The sequence below is a fragment of the Thamnophis sirtalis genome, unplaced genomic scaffold (genome assembly GCF_051295495.1).
Source record: "Thamnophis sirtalis isolate CommonGarterSnake01/CBP01778 unplaced genomic scaffold, rThaSir2_p1.2 scaffold_17, whole genome shotgun sequence".
In the NCBI taxonomy this organism is placed as follows: domain Eukaryota; kingdom Metazoa; phylum Chordata; class Lepidosauria; order Squamata; family Natricidae; genus Thamnophis; species Thamnophis sirtalis.
In genome coordinates, this window is record NW_028261397.1 from 1022202 (window position 1) to 1042602 (window position 20401).

Consider the following 20401-nt stretch of genomic DNA (forward strand, 5'->3'; position numbering starts at 1 on the left):
GGAGAACTCTGACCCTGCCGACTCGCTTCCACTCCGGACTGTTCTACCCGTCGCATCCTGTGCTGCAGTTCATCATCCCGTGAGCATACGGTCTCTGATACGGGATGCGCAGCGGGGTGACGATGGGTGGAGCAATGAAAGGTGGAAGTAGGGCCAGCTTCCCCGTGGACTTTTGAGGGGGATCTTTTGAAGTATCGGGACTGGCTCTATGTTCCCGGAGGGCCCATCCGTGGACGGGTGCTTTCTCAGTTTCATGATGCTCCCGCAGCGAGACATTGTGGGTTTTTCCGGACATTGCGCCTGGTCTCCTGTACGTTTTGGTGGCCCCGGTTACGAAATGACGTGCGGAAGTGCATGGTGTCAGATCCAACATTGAAGTGAGTGAGCGATGACGCAAAGGGAGTGTGCGTGTTTTGTGTATACATCTGCATGCTGCATTTTACGGTTCCACCACAAAACCGCGGTAGACAAAAGCACGCTCAACGAAAGTGCGTACGTGACGTCATCACAGCGCGACGAAAACAGCACGCTGTGAGCGGTAAACTTAAAATTAAAGGGTAAATCTAAACCTAACCCCCCCAAACCTAACCCTAAACCTAACCCTAAACCTAACCCTAAACCTAACCCTTAACCTAACCCTAAACCTAACTCTAAACCTAACCCTTAACCTAACGCTAAACCTAACGCTAACCCTTAACCTAACCCTAACCCTAACCCTAACGCTTAACGTAACCCTAAACCTAACCCTAACCCTTAACCTAACCCTAACCTTTATGTGAATCGGCTTGCTTTAAAAGCGCTTTTTAAAGCGCCCTTTTTTCTCCGCGGTTGTATTTGTCGCGCTGCTGATGACATCAGGTACGCGCTTTAATCGGGCGCGCTTTCGTGGACCGCGGTTTTGACGGGTCACGCATTTTACACCTGAATCCATTATCACTGGGTGGCTAAAAGATTCAAATAGGAAATATTACGTAATGATCTTCGGTCTGTTCCCTGAATTGGTTAAAATAGTGTGTGTGTGTGTGTGTGTTGTTGTTGTTGTGCACATGAGAACACACAACTGAGGGGCTAATACATTCCAATGAAGAATATTATGGGTCGTCTTCAACTTACAACAACAGTTAAACCCCAAATTTCCCTTGCTGAGCAAGGTAGTTGTTAAGTGAGTTTTGCCCCATTTTTCAAGTGAATCACTGCAATTGTTAAGGTAGCCAAATGGCTGTTAAATGAATGTTTTTCTGGTTTTGTTAGAAGGTCACAAAAGGGGATCACATCACGTGACTCTGGGACACTGCAACCGTCGCAAATATGAGGCAGTTGCCAAGCGTCACATGAATGTGTGGATGTTACAATGATTGTAAGTGTGAAAAACTGTCATAGGTCACTTTTTCATGCCTTTGTAACTTCGAACAGTCACTAAACAAAATGTCATAAGGCGAGGATTCCCTCAACCTTCACATGGGGAATATTAAATATTGACTTTTCTGTCCTTTCCCCGAGTTGGTTAGAAGATGTGGGTGTAAATTCTGGAGCAATTGTGGGGATGTTATTCCTTCTCTGTTATTCTAGGTTGCCCAGGGATAGCATCTGCAGTCCTCAAGGGGGGCATAGCAGCAGACACCCCCCATCCCACCCCAGCCATTCCAGAGCCTCGGATGGCACAGGGACAATCCTGCCCCCGTTTCAGGCCATGATAACCGGCGTTCCGGCTGCCAGGATCCTCCGTGTCCAAGATGGGCTGGAGGGCCCCGGAGCGAGAGAGAAACGTAGCTCAGCCCTTCTGAACGAATCCTTCCTTTGGCTTTTCGTAGTTTTTAATAATTCAGCATGAAAACAAGTCCTTGACTTACAACCACAGTTAAATCCAAAATTTCTCTTTTTTTATTTTTGTCAGAAGGTTGCAAAGGGGGATAATTATTCAGCGTGAAAATAATGCAGGGGGGAAATAATTTTAATAGCACTTGGACTGCTGGAGTGGCAGGAATGCCCCTTTCCTACTGAAGAGCAAAAGGAATATTTGGATCAGGTACACATACCCCACCCCCCGAATCGCTATGGATTAATCCAGTCGGCATCTCCTGGCCCCTTACATAAACCACTTTGGTCTGTCCTTAAATTTGGGGGTGCCCAATCTTGGGAACCTTAAGATGTGGACTTCCACTCCCAGAATTGCCTTGGACTAATTGTAGAAGTATCTGATGTGATTTTGGGGTGATTTTGTGTCTGCTTTTCCATGTGATTTTTCCTCCCTTCAGCTCAGAAAAATTAAGGGACCAAATTTAAAGAGGAAATATTTAGCTGGTCAGTCCCAGCAGCCTCTCGCTGAATTCCCAGAGCTTCTTGGCCAGCTGGTCATCACAGGCCAGTGGACTGGGCACCTTCGGCTGGCAGTCCGCAAAATACCGCCCACTCAGCCCCTCGATGCCCTCCTCGGTGGCGCAGTAGATGGAGGTCTGGGCACCAGCTTCGCTATTTCGGACGAACAGTTTGGAGGACCAAACCAGCCAAAGTGTCCACCAGGGATGGGAGCGAGTAATTTCGGTTTTAACAACTCCTGAAATCAAAAGCAGAGAGAACGTGTCTGGGATGGATGGTGGGGAGATCCCAAATGTACAATAACTATTTCCCACCGGGATCCATGGCCCTCTTTGGACAACATGTTTCTTACAGACGTTTCGTTACTCAACTAGGTAGCATCATCAGTGCTAGAAGGGAGGGGGTTTGCAGAGAGGAGGAGGAGATGTAAGAGGAGGAGCGGGAGGGAGGAGTAAGAGAAGGAGAAGGAGGAAGAGGAGGAGGTGAAGGAGGAGGACGGAAGGAGTAGAAATTGCAGAAGAGGAGTAAGAGACTGGGGCAAGTCTCATCCCTGCCTGGTAGGGATGTAGGGAGCCGAGGTGGTGCAGTGGTTAGGGTGCAGTACTGCAGGCTATTTCAGCTGACTGCTAGTTCGGCAGTTCGGCTGTTCAAATCTTACTGGCTCAGGGTTGACTCAGCCTTCCATCCTTCCGAGGTGGGTAAAATGAGGACCCAGTCTGTGGGGGCGATATGCTGACTCTGTAAACTGCTTAGAGAGGGCTGAAAGCCCTATGAAGCGGTATATAAGTCTGCTATTGCTATTGCTATTGTACAGGGAATTGGTGGGTCTGAAGAGGGATCGGAGCTCTAAGTGGGATAGAAATTCCTGACTGAGCCTCACCTGGACTTTGGGGGGGGGCGCCATTTGGGGCACCTTGGAGCTGGACTTCCACTCACCTGGATGAACTGCATAGCAGGTGACGTTGGTTCCTTCCAGCTGCCTGGCCAACTCTCTTGCATGGAGAATGTTGGCTAGTTTGCTGTTGCAGTAGGATTCTCCGCCCTTGATCATCCACGTGTCCGGGTTGTTGAAGGCCTGGAAGTCGATCTTCCCAGAGGCGTGCGCACTTGAGGCCAGAATTACGATCCGGCTCGGGGCGCAGCGCTTCAGCCGGTCCAGCAGCAGGTGGGTGAGCAGGAAGTGGGCCAAGTGGTTGACCTGGAAGGCCTGGTCAAAGCCATCAGCCGTTTGACCAGGCTTAAGGACTCCTGCCAGATAAATAAGCGGATTACAGGTAGTCCTTGGTGAGAAGGTTCCACTTCCAAGTAATGAGTCCCCAGAATGAAAATTCCAAGGCTTCCATATTTCATCAAAATCTCTTTATTAGGAACAGAGGTCTTGATTTAATTCTGGCTCTGACCAAACCCCGGAATTACACCCAGTGAAAAGCTTAGATCCCCTTACAGAATACCTAGAAAAGGCTTGGAGAAAGAATAGGAAATAAACTACGATAAAACATGGCTACATATATGCCAGCTTCAGGGTCGACACTTGGCTTACAATGGATCACTTCCTGATCATCCGAAGTACCCAAAAGCAGTGGTGGGTTGCTACCGGTTCAGGCAAACCGGTAGTGGTTTTATGGCCTGGGTTGCTGGAACCAGCAGTGACCCAGGCCTGCCACGCCCCTGAACCGGTTCTCCGTATGGCACTGTAGGCGCTGCCATCTTGTTTTTTGCTTCTGCGCATTCACAGAACAATTTGTATTGCACTGTGCATGCGGACGGAGCGCACATCAAGTGTGTGCGCCGGTGGTGGTGTTTTAATAAATTTTAGAACCTATTATGTAGGCCTGTTTTGTGGCGTGGCACGACAAAACCGCGCTCCACTAAAGCGCACCCGATTAAACCGCGTCGCTGACGTCATCAGCAGCGCAACAACAGCGACCGCAGAGAAAAAAGGGCGCTTTAAAAAGCGCTTTGAAAGCAAGCCGATTCAAGTTAAGGTAAGGGTTAGGTTTAGGGTTAGGGTTAGGTTAAGGGTTAGGTTTAGGGTTAGGTTTCGGGGGGTTAGGTTTAGGTTTAGGGATTAATTTTAGCTTTAGCGTTCACAGTGTGCTTTTTTCCTCGCGCTGTGATGACATCAGCTACGCGGTTTCATCGAGCGCGCTTTAGTCGAACGCGGTTTTGTGGTGGAACCGTTTTGTGGGAATGGCTCGGAGGTCATGTGACCAGGTGGGCACAGCCAATTTGGAAAATGTGAAACTCACTTAACAACGGTCATGCTTAGCAACCAAAATTTTGGCCACAATTATGGTCATAACTTCTTTCTTTCTTTCTCTTTCTCTCTCTCTCTCTCTTTCCTTCCTTCCTTCCTTTTGTCTCTCTCTCCTTTTTCCTCTTTCTTTCATCTCTCCCACTTTCTTTTTCTTTCTTTTTTCTTTTTCTTTCTTCCTTTCTCTTTTTCTCTTTCTGTCTCTCTCTGTCTGTCTATCTCTCTGTATCTCCTCCCTCCCTCTGTGTGTGTGTGTGTGTCTGTCTGTCTCTCTCTCTCACACACACACACAGACACACACACATACTGTGGACACCTTGTTGAGTATTCCAATCACATTTGAAACACTCAACAACTGGCCTGTATTTATGGTTTTTTGCAGTATTCTGCAGACATAGGACCAAAATATATAGTTAAAAGTACCTGGCCAGCAGCGTTTTCCCCTGGGGGCGTGGAGCGACTCCGGAGCCCATCCGCGACCCTCTGTGGAAAACATAGGTGTGCGCACACACACACTGCACAATTGCAGCTCCAGAGAGCGGAGATTCTCAGAGGGAAGCCAGAGGCAATGGGGCAGCCAGGTCCCTCGCCCTCAGAGGGAGGAAGGGCCACTTGGGAGAGGGGCTTTGATCCTGCCGCCTCTGGTGGAAAGAGCTTTACTTTCCTGCAGGGAAGATTCCGTCCCTCATTCTGGAGCCTTCGGAAGGGCGGGAACTTGTTTTCACTCACTCGGGCTTGTGCAGAGGTGTCCCTCTCTGGGCCTGTAATTGTGCTTGGCATGTGCGCGACTATCTTTTCCACAGTGTGGGGCTGCAGCTGGACGACACGGAACACGAGGGAGACCATGGAGGTCTCATCCTTCTGAAGAGGACCTATCCTTGAAGAGGGCAGATGTGGTGGCATTGGCCTTGGAATGTTCTGCGGAGCCCGCCCCCCCTGAGAAACACGCCACGGGGGATGGCTTTTTAACCAGACGACTGTCAGAGAGAAGAGGGCAGCGTGTGCCCGTGGGCTTGTGCAACAGCCAAATCCTCGCCTCCTGCTCCTTCTTCCGCTGCTGCACAAGCCCACGTGGCATGCGCTGCCCTCTTCTCTCTGACAGCTGCCTCGTTTCCAATTGGGGGTGGGGGAGAAGAACTCCATCTTTTCTGTCCCTCTCCATGGATCCCTGCCCCAACTGGAAACGAGGTGGCTGTGAAAGACAAGGGAGCGTGACTCTTGCGGCATGTACAAACAGCAAAAGAAGTAACAGGAGGGGAGTTCATCTGTTTGGAAAACCCCACGTGGAACTCCTTTCCTGTTCCTTCTTTTGATTTGATTTGATTTGATTTGTTTATTATTTATAGGCCGCCCTTTTCCCTGAGGGGACTCAGGGTGGCTTACAATTTATAGGGAGGGGGATACAAGACAATAAAACAATAAACATGAAAACAGTGCAAGTAAAAGTAAAACACAACATTCATCATTCGGGTGGGGACAGATTACACTCTTTATCCCCAGGCCTGACGGGATAGCCAGGTCTTGAGGGCTGTGCGGAAGGTCTGGAGGGTGGTGAGGGTACGAATCTCCACGGGGAGATCGTTCCAAAGGGTCGGAGCTACTACTGAAAAGGCTCTCCTCCGTTTAGTTGCCAGTCGACACTGACTGGCAGATGGAACTCGGAGGAGGCCTAATCTGTGCGATCTAATAGGTCGCAAGGAGGTAATTTTGCTGCTTGTACACACCGCGCAGCCAAGCAGGACGCGCTGTCTTGTTTTTAACAGCTGCCTTGTTTCCAATTGGGGCGGGGATTTATGGAGAGGGACGGAAAAGATGGATTTCTTCTCCCCCACCCAATTGGAAATGAGGTAGCTGTCAAAGACAGGGAGCACGACCCGCGTGGCTTGTTCAAACAGCAGAAGAAGGAACAGGAGGGGAGGATTCATTGGACAAGCCCAAGGGCATGTGCTGCTCTCTCCTCTGACAGCCATCTGGTTTCCAATGAAGGGGGTGGGATTTCCCTCCCTCCCTCTGCGCACGTGCCAGCCAAAATCTCCCAGAAGGCTTCTGCTGGTGGGTGAGTGGGGGGGGGAGGGCAGGGGAGGGACTGTTCTGGTACCAGGCCCCTGGAAGCCCCGGTACAGGAAAGCACACTAAATTATTTCAACCGGTATGCGCGTACCGGACAGGACCTGCTGAAACCCATCTCTGGGTTAAGGCAACAGGATTTTTATGTCAGCTAAGTCAGTTTGATTTATAGCGAAGCCTAGGAGGCTATGAGTTCAAATCCTGCTTTAGGCATGAAGACCACCTGGGAGACATTTGGCCAATAACCAGGAGATGGGGAGTTCTGGTCCTGCCTTAGGCACAAAAGCCAGCTGGGTGACTTGGCCCAGTCTGTCTCTCTGCCCAACCTCCTCAAAGGGTTGTTGTTGTGAGGAAAATAGGAAGAGGAAAGTGTGTTGTAGCTGTTTGCTGCCTTGAGTAACTCGTAAAAATAATAAAAAGGCACAACCAAAGAGAGCTGCTCCTTGAGTTATGACCAAATCCCCAAAGGAACGGGAAATCCTGGAGATGGCCACCATCTTCCCCCTTCCCCACCCGGAGACCCTGGGGAGGGTCTGCTCTGTCCTGACCTGCGTTGTTGATGAGGATGTCCAGACGGGGCTCCGATTCTAAGAAGGTCTGCGCAAAAGCTCGCACGGAGTCCAGGCTGCCCAGATCCAGGATCATCAGGATCACCTCCGAGTTCCCACTTTCCTGGAAAAGGAGCAGAAGGAATCCTGAGCCTCAGGATCGAGTACGGGTTCAAAGGAGGATCCCGACTTACTCACCTTCTGTGTAGGTCCGCTCACCTCCCGTCAATCTCCCTGGGTGGTGCGTAATAAAACAATGCAGGCAAACCTTGACTTATAACCATTCATTTAGCGAACATTCAGTTACAAAATGTTGTGAAAAGAGATTTACGACTGGACCTCACACTTATGACCATTGCATCATCCCCAGGGGTCACATGATCAAAATTCAGGCACTTGGGAACCAGCATATATTTACCATGGTGGTGTGTCATGAGGTCATGTGATCATCATCCCAAGAGGATTCCGACAAAGTCAATGGGGGGAGGCCGGATTCACACAACCACCCACGTGATTCACAAAACAGCTGGAGTGGTTTGCTTAATTAAGGGGCTGCCCCAAAGAAGAGGGACTCAACCTATCGTGCAAAGCCCTTGAAGGCAGGGGAAGAAGCAACAGATGGAAACTGACCAAGGAGGGAAGTAAGCTGGAACTAAGGAGGAAATTCCTGACAGTGAGGACAATTAACCAGTGGAACGGCTTGCCACCAGAGGTTGTCGGTGCTGCAGCACTGGAGGTTTTTAGGAAGAGATTGGACAACCATTTCTCTGGAAGTGATGTCGAGTTGGCCACGCTCACCCAGTCACATGACCACCCTGCCACACTCACCCAGCTGGTCATTAGGGAAGAGAACCAGTTGTTAAATTATTTGAATCCCACCGCCGACTAAAACATCACATTCTTATTGTCTACATGAGGAATGGTGATTAAGATGGGCAACCTTTAATAACCACAACCCGAATGGATCACACAGACCCAGGACAGGCCGGGACAGAATTCAAGGCAAAGCTCTTTAAGTGGGGAACAGCAGAGAGTCCGCAATGCGACTGAGGCTCATTGGAACTGTTGGGAGATTGAATTGAGTAGCTGGAACAGTAGAGTGTACTGTGGTAGTTGATTGGTTGGAGAGTGCTGGCTCCTGTATGAGGCAATCTAAGCTATGATTGGTTGCTGGGGTGTAAAGAGGGAGTTTCCCTTTTCCCCCGCCTTTTTCTTCTGTGGGCTCTGTTTACTGTTTGATTTACCTCATGATGTCCCTGTGTTGCTGACTCTCTTGTCTGCTGTACATGTAGATGTTAAATATATTTATGTATTTATATAAAACTACAATCTCTGTCAGTGTCTCTGGCTTCATTTGGACAGTTGTTGTACAGTTGCCTGACCCAGATCCAACAAAACCACTTCCAGGAGTGCGGCTGGCCTTCAATAGAACCAGGACAGGCCAAGTGGGAATGGCTGAGAGTCCTCAATGGCTGCATCTGAACAGTTCGGATACTGAATTTAGTAGCTGGAACAGTAAAATGTACAATGCGCCAGAACACACAGCTGTAGCTGATTGGTTGCCGGGGTGTAAAGGGGGAGTTTCCCTTTTTCCCCGCCTTTTTTTCTGTGGGCTCTGATGCTGTTTTTATTTACCTCATGATTTTCCTGTGTTGCTGACTCTCTTGTGTTCTTCATGATGAAAAAGACTGATGTAAATTTGAATGTGTGTATGTGTCTACGCATGTGTATGAAAACTGCACGGCAGGCGCTTACCCGTCTGATGTCGTACATGGCGGATTCTCCTCTCGCTTTGTCGCGGCATGCCAGAATGACGCGGGCGCCTCTCCGGGCCAGATCCACCGCCGTGGCCTTCCCGATCCCAGTATTTCCACCTAGGAAAGGGCAGAGAAAGGATTCACCGAGATCGCCCAGCAGGAGGGGGCCTGCATTTTTGTGCCTGCATTTTTTGTGGTGTTACAAAGTGAAGCATTTGTTTGGCAGTATTTCTCAACCTTGGAAACTTTAAGGTGGGAGGACTAGAACTCCCACAATTAAAAGAATGCAACCGGTGGAGAAATCCTGGCTCAGGGTAAGATTTTTACAACTGTTTCAGAGCAGTCTTACATCAATAAAGAATATGTTAAAATTATTCAGGTTTAATACAGTTAATCATTGACTTACAACCAATTATTTAGTGACTGTTTGAAGGTACAACAGCACCGGAAAAAATTTCCACAGGGCTCCAATATTTCAAACATGTTTACGGCCACTGACTTTTTTCCCCCTATTATGAGGTTTTATCCAATTCTAGCATACAACAATCCATGGGATGTTTGAAGTACGGATCAGCATTCCTGGCTGAGATGCTTTGAGTCCTGGCGGTCTTTGAAAGGACCACTTTGTAGCAGGATTGGGTGGCAAATATGTTTAATTACCTCCAATAGACCGATCAGATCCCACAGATTAGGCCTCCTCCGAATTCCATCCGCCGGCCAGTGCCGGCTGGCGACTACCCGGAGGAGAGCCTTCTCTGTGGCTGCTCCGACCCTCTGGAACGAGCTCCCCGTGGAGATTCGAACCCTCACCACCCTCCAGGCCTTCCGCAAAGCCCTTAAAACCTGGCTGTTCCGACAGCCAGGTTTTAAGTTCCAAAAGAGCTTTTGCCCCCCCCCCTCGAATGCTATGGTTGTTGTGTGCTTTTAAATTGTGTATTGTTCTGTTCGTCTTTTTTATCCCTTATCTGTACCCCCTTCCCTGACTTGGATTGTGAGCCGCCCTGAGTCGCCTCCGGGGAAAAGGGCAGCATATAAGTGCAATAAATTCCAATTCCAATTCCAATAATAAAAAATTTAAAAATGAAAGGCATTTCCGAAAATGCAATTCTCCAGTCAGACCAGAAGATGGCGCAGGTCTCCCAACACTGGCTCTGCAGGATGTCAATTTAATAGAAGTTGCAAAACAACTTGAAGGCCAATCATGAAGGCGTGGATGAGAAGAACTAGGGTGACTAACCCTCCTTTCTCTGTCTGATCCGGGGACAAATAGAGATACTTAGCAGGACATAAACAAAGCCAAGTTAATACTGACCTATTCCTGCATCCCCATCATCACATGAGGAAAACTGGCTTGTATTTATGACAGTTGCAGTATCCCGGGGTCGTGCGTTCTACTTACAATATTAGAAAACCCAGTATCAACAATAGAGACCTTCAACCTCCTGGGTTCTATGGTTCCACCACAAAACCGCGAAGCCCTTATCCGCGCCGACATAAGTGCGGAGGGCAAATCCGCGCTGTTCGAAGCGCTAAGGAAAAACGCGACCCTACCGCGATGACATAATCGCGGAGGGCAAATCCGCGCCTTCCGAAGCACTCAGCACCCTAACCCTAACCCTAACCCTAAACTTAAACCTAAACCTAACCCTAAAGCAAATCCCTAAACCTAATCCTAACCCTTACCTTAATTTAAATCGGCTTTCTGCCGCGGCGCTGTTTTAAAGCGCCCTTCCATCGCCGCGCTGTTGTTGCGGCGGTGATGACGCGTGGTGATGTCGCGGCTTTAGCGACGCGGTTTTATCACCGCTATTTTGACGAGCGCGGTTTTGTCGTGCCACGGGGTTCTATTCCCTCCAAGGACTTGAAATGGACATTAGAGCCATCATTAAAAAGGCACAACAAAGACTGTTCTTCCTGCACCAACTCAGAAAGCTCAGACGGTCCTACTGATCCAGTTCGACAGAGGAATTATTATGGAGCCTGTCATTTGCACCTCAATAACTCTCTGGTTTGGCACAGCAGCCACGCAGGACGGGGGGGGGGGGGCAGACTTCAGCGGATAGTTAGGACTGCAGAAAAAATAGTGGTTGCTTACGATTGATCAATTGTTGTTTGCAACTTATAATTGATGATTGTAACCACGATTATGACCTATGACTTATTACTTGCTGATTCTATTCCACTGCATTCAAAAGACACCCGGGAGGTCTTCTAGACCAACCCTCTGCTTCAGCAGGGAAGACCGTATATCATTACAGACAAGCAGTTGTCCAGTCTCTTTTTGAAAGCCTCCAGTGATGGAGCACCCACAACTTCTGAAGACGAGCTGTTCCATTGGTTGACTGCTCTCACCATTAGGAAATTTCTCCTTAGTCCAAGGTTGCTTCTCCTCTGCTAGTTTCCATCCATTGTTTCTTGCCTTGCCTTTTGGTGCTTTGGAAAATAGTTTAACCCCCTCATCTTTGTAAGACCACCCCACAAATATTGGAATCCTGCTATCATGTCCCCAGCCCCACCCTTAGTCCTCTTTTAAATGAAACTAGACATACTTAATTCCCGTAACTGTTCTCCATGCGTTTTTAGCCTCCAGCCTCCTAATCCTCTTTGTTTACTGTTCTCTGCACTCTTTTCAAAATCTCAACATCTTTTTTTGTATTGTGGTGATCAGAATGGGATTCAATATTCCAAGTGTGGTCTTACTAAAAGGCTTTGTAAAGCAGTATTAGAACTTCACATGATCTTGATTCAATCCCTCTATCAATGCAGGCTAGGATTGGCTTTTTTGGCGGCTGCTGCACAGGGCTGGCTCAAATTAAAGTAATTATCAACTAGGACTCTGATCCCTCTCACAGGTACTGCTATTAAGCCAGGTTTCACCTAGTATACACCTGTACAGTCGGTTTTGCTTACCTAGGTATATAAAACCTTACTTTCATCTGCGTTCAATTTCATTTTGTTTGTTAATTGATTAGCAAGAAGTCCATCTATTTCTTCTGCTTGGTTGGAATAGAATAGAATAGAATTCTTTATTGGCCAAATGTGATTGGACACCCAAGGAATTTGTCTTTGGTGCAGTGTACATAAAAAGACAAGATACATTCCTCAAGAATCATAAGGCACAACACTTAATGATACTCACAGGGTACAAATAAGCAATCAGGAAACAATCAATATAAATAGTAAGGATACAAGCCACAAAGTTACAGTCCTTCAGTCATAAGTGGGGGGAGATGGGAGATAGGAACGATGAGAAGACTAATAGCGTGACCCGTCAAAACCGCGGTCCACTAAAGCGCGCCCGACGAAAGCGCGTACGTGATGTCATCAGCAGCGCGACGAAAAAAATTAAAAATAAATTAAATTAAAATTAAATTAAAGCAAGCCGATTCACATAAAGGTAAGGGTTAGGTTTAGGGTTAGGGTTAGGGTTAGGGTTAGGTTAAGGGTTAGGGTTAGGTTTAGGGTTACGTTAAGCGTTAGGGTTAGGTTTAGGGTTAGGTTAAGGGTTAGCGTTAGGTTTAGGGTTAGGGTTAGGGTTAGGGTTAGGTTAAGGGTTAGGTTTAGGGTTAGGGTTAGGTTTGGGGGGGTTAGGGTAAGGTTTTCGCTTTAATTTTAAGTTTACCACTCACAGCGCGATGTTTTCGTCGCGCTGTGATGACGTCACGTATGCGCTTTCGTCGAGCGCGCTTTAGTCTACCGCGGTTTTGTGGTGGAACCGACTAATAGTAATAATAGTGCAGACCATTAGTCAATGGTTTGACAGTGGCGAGGGAATTAGTTGTTTAGCAGAGTGATGGCATTCGGGGGGAAAACTGTTCTTGTGTCTAGTTGTCTTGGTTTGTAGTGCTCTATAGCATCGTTTTGAGGGTGGGAGTTTACGCCTATGGCAATGTCACTTCTTTTTCCCTTTTATGTTGACCCATCTGGATCCTAGGAGGAGGTTTTCATCCTTGGTTTTGTGCAACTCTGTGGAAGGATCCTTTAACATATGACGCAGCTCCCCCTCCTCTTTTGTTAGACCCCTTTTGTGTGAATAGTTTTGCATTTTTTTTAATCAATAGATTCCTGTCACGAGCTTCATCCCACAGCTTTCTCTAATGGCAACTATCTCATAATTACCTTCAGGTAACTAGTGTTTCAAGCTCACCCTGTTTCTTCCCTAAACTTTGACCATTTGTAAGCAGGCATTTACTGTAAGTTCTCTGTGGCTGCCCCTGGGTGTGCTTCCTGCTCTGCATCTGAGTTTTCCTTCTTTCTCTTCGCTCTCCACTTTCTTATATGACTGGTGTGTAACGTTCCCATGGTTCGCCCATGAGGCCAATGTTGACAAAAGACAGGACACGATCTTTCTCGGGATGGAGTGACCCAGATTGGGGGTCTGGTAGCCCCTTTTATTGAGATAGGACAAAGGCAGGAGGAGCAATCAGCATGTGCTTAAAAACAGCCTGTAAAAGTACAATTTCTAATCTACTGCTCAGTCTATATATGGTCAGATCCTGGATGTCAATGGTAGGGCACATCTCAGAATGTTATGTTATGTGCTATCAGGATGTTATGGAGTTTTAGGAGTTTGTTTTCTCCTGTGTGATTCAGCGTGGCTCTGCATGCCCTAGTTTGAACTAGGCCATGGGGACACACACCTACACAAGGAACTATATTACAACACTGGTAATACTGCAATGTGCTCTACATGGGGCAGCCCTTGAAGAGTATTCGGCGACTTCAGCTTGTCCAGAATGCAGCTGTGCGAGCGATCGTGGGTGCGCCTCGGTTCACCCACGTAACACCTATCCTCCGTGAGCTGCACTGGCTGCCTGTTGATCTCTGGGTACACTTCAAGGTGCTAGTCGTCACCTACAAAGCCCTTCATGGTATTGGATCTGGGTACTTGAGAGACCGCCTACTGCCAATTACCTCCACTAGACCGATTAGATCCCACAGACTAGGCCTCCTCCGAATTCCATCAGCCGGCCAGTGTCGACTGGCGACTACCCGGAGGAGGGCCTTCTCTGTGGCTGCTCCGACCCTGTGGAACGAACTCCCCGTGGAGATTCGTACCCTCACCACCCTCCAGGCCTTCCGCACAGCCCTTAAAACTTGGCTGTTCCGACAGGCCTGGGTCTAAAGACTCGCTGCCCCACTTCGAATGGTATGATTGTTGTGCTTTTTTAACTATGTATGGTTTTATGTTTTTTGTAACTTTGTTTGTTTCTCCCTCCCTTTGAGTTGTGAGCCGCCCTGAGTCCCTTTAGGGAAAAGGGCAGCATACAAATAAATTAAAATGAAATGAAATGAAATGAAATCTGCTGGTGTTTGCCTGGAATTAGCTTCTAAAGGTTGTGAAGATTGGCTCCCCCTCCCCCCTCAATTTTAGTGCAAAGCCCTTCAGATAAGGGGCGTGCATAAGTGCACCAACGTGCCAAGTGTGATGACTTGGCATAAAGTGAAGGCAGACAGCAAGGAGCTTGAACTTAGAGGCTTGTCTTTATTCAGCAGCAGCTATCTCAAAACTACCTTCTGTAGTTCCTGTCTCACTTGATCCACAAGAGTTAGAGGTATTTTCCTTGGGGCACGGATGACAGGCTGTGCAGCCTCTTTTACACGTATGTGGCTTATGCCGGGGAGACACCCCAGGCCCGTGAATAGATCACAGTACTCACGTTTAACGTCAGCTTCCGTCAGACCTCTATGCCCACCATCCACAGTCATTATGATCTTCACAAGTCCTTGTTTTGAGACCAAGCAGGGCTGGGACTTGTGTTTCTATCACAAACAATTGTAAGTCCCTTTCAGATCCCTCGCAGGCGCATTTTACACGACAGCGACCCATTACTTTCAGCTTTTCACCATCATATCCCATTAATCTGCAGTTCAGCGGTTCTAATCTCACCGGCTCAAGGTTGACTCAGCCTTCCATCCTTCCAAGGTGGGTGAAATGAGGACCCAGACTGTGGGGGCGATATGCTGACTCTGTAAACCGCTTAGAGAGGGCTGAAAGCCCTATGAAGCGGTATATAAGTCTAACTGCTAAGTCTAACTGCTATTAATTTCGGTGGGTCCAGAGTCTCAGAGGGGGACTCATTCCTGAGATGTTCCAGATATATGTGGCTTGGCACACAATTTACTTGTGCTCCAGTGTCTATTATGAATATAACTGGAGTTTTGTTGCCCCCCCCCCCATCTGTCATGTTACATTGGCTTCATCTGCAGACTGATGTGTTTTCTGTATGGCTGCAAGATTTATCAGGGAGCAGTCCAAGTCTGACCCTGCATTGTCACCATTGTCCTCTATTGTTGTAATATAGTTCCTTGTGTAGGTGTGTGTCACCCATGGCCCAGTTCATAATGGGGCATGCGGAGCCACGCTGAATCACACAGGAGAAAACAAACTCCTAAAACTCCATAACATCCTGATAGTGCATAACATAACATTCTGAGATGTGCCCTACCAATGACGCCCAGGATTTGACCCTATATAGACTGAGCAGTAGATTAGGAATTGTACTTTTACAGGCTGTTTTTACTCACATGCTATTGCTCCTCCTGCCTTTGTCCTATCTCAATAAAAGGGGCTACCAGACCCCCAATCTGGGTCGTCGCTCCATCCCGAGAAAGGTTGTGTCCTGTCTTTTCTCCACATTGGCCTCATGGACGAACCACGGGAACGTTACACTCTATGGCGTGTACAGCCCACATTTGTGGCCTTCCGGTTCGTGGAGACAGTTAAACACACCCTGGCAAAATCTCCTGTTTTCTTGCATATTTGCATATTTGCCCCCTTGCTGGACAGATGCTGTTTTTGTTTATAGTTTATAGTTTATAGTTTAAATTTATTTATAGGCTGCCCCTTTCCCTAGGGGGACTCAGGGCGGCTTACAACATATAGGGAGGGAATACACACAATGACAGTTAAAAGAGAACAACACATAATTAAAAATAAAAAGCAACATTCATCATTCGGTTGGGGACAGATTATGATCTTTAACCCCAGGCCTGACGGGATAGCCAGATCTTGAGGGCTGTGCGGAAGGTCTGGAGGGTGGTGAGGGTACGAATCTCCACGGGGAGATCATTCCAGAGGGTCGGAGCTACTACTGAAAAGGCTCTCCTCCGCGTAGTCGCCAGTCGGCATTGACTGGCGGATGGGATTCGGAGGAGGCCTAATCTGTGAGATCTAATAGGTCGCAGGGAGGTAATTGGCAGGAGGCGGTCTCTCAAGTACCCAGATCCACTACCATGGAGGGCTTTGTAGGTGGTAAGTAGCACCTTGAAGCGCACCCGGAGATCAACAGGTAGCCAGCGCAGCTCGCGGAGGATAGGTGTTATGTGGGCGAACCGAGGTGCACCCACAATCACTCGCGCGGCCGCATTCTTTGTGGTGCATATTTCCACAATATCCACAAGCTGCTTCTCTGTTACTTGTCCCAGGGCCACAGGTGCCTTTTGTTCCTCTGCACGCCCTTTCTTGACCGTATCTATGGCACTGATCTGGTGCTGGGTTCCTTCCAGGATCTGCACGTCCTTTCTTGATATTTCGTTTGCTCTGGCAATCCTTACGGCTTTCTCAAGCTTTAAGTCTTCTTCCGGCAGCAGTTTTTCCTGAGACCTTCCTTAAACTTACTGCCCATCAGAATACGGCCTTTAATCATATCTCCAGCATCATAAAAAGCACAGCCTTTGGCAGGCAAGCGCAGCTGGGATCACCCATTCACCCACAGATTCACCTGCACACTGGATTCTCTCATAGAACAGTTTCCTCTGCACTGTGGTGTGTTTTTTTTCTTCTCTCGGGTGTGCAGTGTGCTTCAAACTTTGCAAACGGTACCCCTGTTTTCTTTTTGTCCTCTGCAGTGATCTCCCCACTTGCTGGCCATGCTCTGCACACATTTCTGTCCCCACACATATTAGAAAGTTTGCTGCTTTCAGCTGATTAGTCCATTTGTCTGCATCAGATCGTGCAAACTCTATCCGCTCCCTCCACTTTGGCCAGCGTTCAGATATGTTCCCTGTCTCCAAACCCAGGGAAGGAATGTTCTTTTGGGTTGCTGTTTGTTGCCATGACTCTTCCCCCCCCCCCACTCCGGGTCCCATGTGACGGTTTGGCATAAAGTGAAGGCAGACAGCCGGGAGCTTGAACTGGAGGCTCGTCTATATTCAGCAGCAGCCATCTTAAAGCTCCTTTCTGCCCCAGATGACTGTCGTTAAGAAAGCTAATTGCTTCCTAACCTTCTTAAAGAGGCATAACAATTGAACTTGAAATATATCGCAGTGTTTCTCAACCTTGGCAACTTGAAGTCCTGTGGACTTCAACTCCCAGAATCCCCCAGCCAGCTATGCTGGCTGGGGGATTCTGGGAGTTGAAGTCCACAGGACTTCAAGTTGCCAAGGTTGAGAAACACTGAAATATAGCATAAAACATACACATCTGTCTCCTAATGTTTCTTTTTATTGGTATCCATTTCATGGCTCCAAAATCTTCTTTCTACTTACATATGTTATCTTAGACATGCCTGACCAAATAAATAAAACAATAACAATATTTTGGGGTCAAGCTGGACCTGGATGGAAGCCCCGGGGACGGCTGGCCTCTGCGGAGCCTCCTGGCTCAGTCCTGACCCGCTTTGTCCCCGAGGGGCTTTTTCCGGCCGGACTTTCTCGGTTGCGCCTGAAGCGCCTTCGGCTCAAGCTGGACCGGGATGGGGCAGAACCTCCGCGGAGAAACCTGGGTTGGGGGGGTCGCCTTTCCACCCGCGTCTCCCTGGGACCTTCGCGCTGCGCTTTGGCTCCGGGAGTTTGATCTGCGCGGAGCCCCTGAGGTGGGAGGGGGGCTTATGGAAGGGAGGATGAGAGAGAGAGAGAGAGAGAAAGAAAGAGAGGAGAGAAAGGAGGAGGGGGGCTTATGGAAGGGAGGATGAGAGAGAGAGAGAGAGCGAAAGAAAGAGAGGGAGAGAAAGGAAGAGGGGGGCTTATGGAAGGAAGAGAGAGAGAGAGACAGGAGGGAGGGAGGGAGGGAGAAAGGAAGGAAGGAAGAAAGAAAGAAAGAAAGAAAGAAAGAAAGAAAGAAAGAAAGAAAGAAAGAAAATGAGCGAGGCAATGCCCCCAACCCCTCTTCCTGCCCAGCTGACCTGTGATGAGCACCGTTTTGCCCCGCAGGCTGACCGTGTTCCGGCACCATGTGGCCGTCCCGAAGTTGTAGTAAAGCAGCGCGTAGAGCCCCAGCAGAAGCGCCGCCACCGCCCCCAGCACCCCCGCCGCCTCCATGGCCGGATCCTCGCTGGCCCCGCAGCCCCCGCCGCTTCCTTTTTATCCGGACGAACCTTCCCTGCCGCCCCGCCTCCCCCCTGGGAGGGACATGGTCACCAGGAGCGCTGCCCCTCCTTTGCCCTCCCCTCATCCCCTCTTGGGCTCGGGAGAAGGAAGGGAGGAAGAGAGAGAGAGGGAGGGAGGGTGGGAGGGAAAGAGAGGGAGGGAGGGAAAGAAAAAAGAAAGAGAGGGAGGGAGGAGGGGAGGGAGGGAGAGAGAGAGAGAGAGAGAAGGAAGGAAGGAGGTGTTGCCTGGATTTCCCCCCTTAACATCTCGTCTTATGCATAGTTCATTTTACATCACATTTCCATTTCAAATTTCAGTCATCTTACTTTCTTCCCATATTTTCCAATTTAACTTTTAGTTTCTTCTTAATATATAAACAATGTCATTATTTGCCCCCTCCAAGTTAATCAAATTTAACATTTCATTTCCATCTATTGTTCTGTTTTACTGTCAATCACACGTAAATTCAATTTTTTTATAGTAAACATTTCACTTAGTTAATTTATCCACAGTTAATAGTATTGATCCGAATCCCTCACACCATATTAACTACGTACCACTAGCAATGTTAACATATTTCATTCTGTTCTACTAGTAAATCCTTTTCCTTCCTTCTTCCTTTCAACCATTTTCTCTTAGTCTCTCATGAACTCCCCTTCTCTTAGATTCTTTTCTTTTCACCCATTCGCCTAGCTTCTTCTTTTTCTTGTTTTTGTAGTTTCTACATTTTTTTCTTCCCACTTTTTTCCCCTCCCTTTTGGTTCTATTGTTCTGGTAACCTTCCCCAGATTTTTCCCCCAGTCTCTCCCCACTGTTTCCACCTTTATTGTTTAGTTTTCCCTTTTTTGGGGGGAGGCAATTCCTCCTTGTCTGCTTTTAGGGTGTCACTGTGCATCCCAATATAATCATCTGAGTATTTTTCTTTTTCAATCTCTTTTTCTTCTGTATTATCTACTTGTTCTTCATTTAATCCTTTTTCTATCTCCCTTTCCTCCTCCATCTTGTTCTAAGGGTTCCTCTGGGTTTCCACTTTCTCTTTACCATTTAGGGTTTCACTTTCATTTTTTTTAACATATCAAGCAGTTCATTATACATCCAAAATTACATGTCTGCTTAGTTAATTTAACAAATAGTTTAAACTTTTTCTACTATAGCACATTTACTTAAACTTGAAGTTCATTAATTATTTTTGTTTTCCTTTCTTTCTTTCCAAATTCTAAAGTCCAGTTCCAATTTTATTTTGTTTTTTCCCCTTCCATCACGATAGTGTCCAATCCACAGCACTGTAACCAAAACAAATCCTCCTTATTTCCCACTGTTTTCAAAGTATCTTTATCTTGCTGTCTGCAGCTGTATTTTTTTCCCTGTTATTTTCTATTAAGTCTAGTAGTATCCTCTTCTCACCAGTAGATGTCTCCCTCTCCACAGTAGCAGTATGCTGTAATCAGCTGGCTGTTAAAAGCTGTCAAATCCTATTCCGGCAAAATAGAAAAAGGTAGAAAAAGAAAGAAAGGAATCCCCCCCCCCGAGTTCTTTGTTATTTTTATTGTTTCCAGGGCTTTCTGTTTTTAGTCTCCGCACTTTCTTCTTTTCTCTGTTAAATCCCCCTTTGCCAAATAGCTTCTAATTTCCATTCCTGTCTCTTTTTAGATCCAATTTTAAAGGTTTTTTTTTGTTAAAAAAAACCTTGGGTTGGTCACTCTTTAACCCAGGTCCAATGCTTTTTCCCAGCACCGCTCCTGTTCAAATAGCTTGGTCCGGTCGCCCCGACTTTGAAGCAGCCATTTGCATGGTCACTGCCCCTTCCGCTGTCAGTTTGGAGAACTTTATCTCCGACCTTTCGAGGAACTGCCGGTTCCTCTTTGGTCATCAAGATGCTTCTTCTTTAGGATTGGTGATATAATGTATAACGTTAAGGACATATTACAATGATATCTTGTTGTTGATAAATAATTTTTAATAAGGGAATAATTGAATAATTGGTATATATATGTAGTGACTATTTAGAATATTTTGTTGAAAAATGAAGGAATAAGATTTCTGTTTGAATGTATGATGTACAAGAATGAACATAAGCATACCTGATAGTCGATTGGTGGAATTATGCATAATTGAAAATAGTGATATACAAATATAAATGGTTGGTTAAA

At 47.4% G+C, this 20401-nt stretch overlaps 1 protein-coding gene across 1 annotated transcript; it reads right to left on the minus strand.

Moving 5' to 3' along the window:
* Positions 1–1858: 1858 nt before the first annotated feature.
* On the minus strand, positions 1859–18236 carry LOC148042363 (dehydrogenase/reductase SDR family member 13-like). The gene is made up of 5 exons (XM_087702812.1): positions 18068–18236; positions 8941–9059; positions 7186–7309; positions 3253–3564; positions 1859–2554 (listed from the first exon to the last, which is right to left on the minus strand). Exons 1-5 carry the CDS (start codon positions 18201–18203, stop codon positions 2295–2297), a joined length of 951 nt encoding a protein of 316 aa, XP_087558938.1. The 5' UTR covers positions 18204–18236; the 3' UTR covers positions 1859–2294.
* Positions 18237–20401: the final 2165 nt, after the last annotated feature.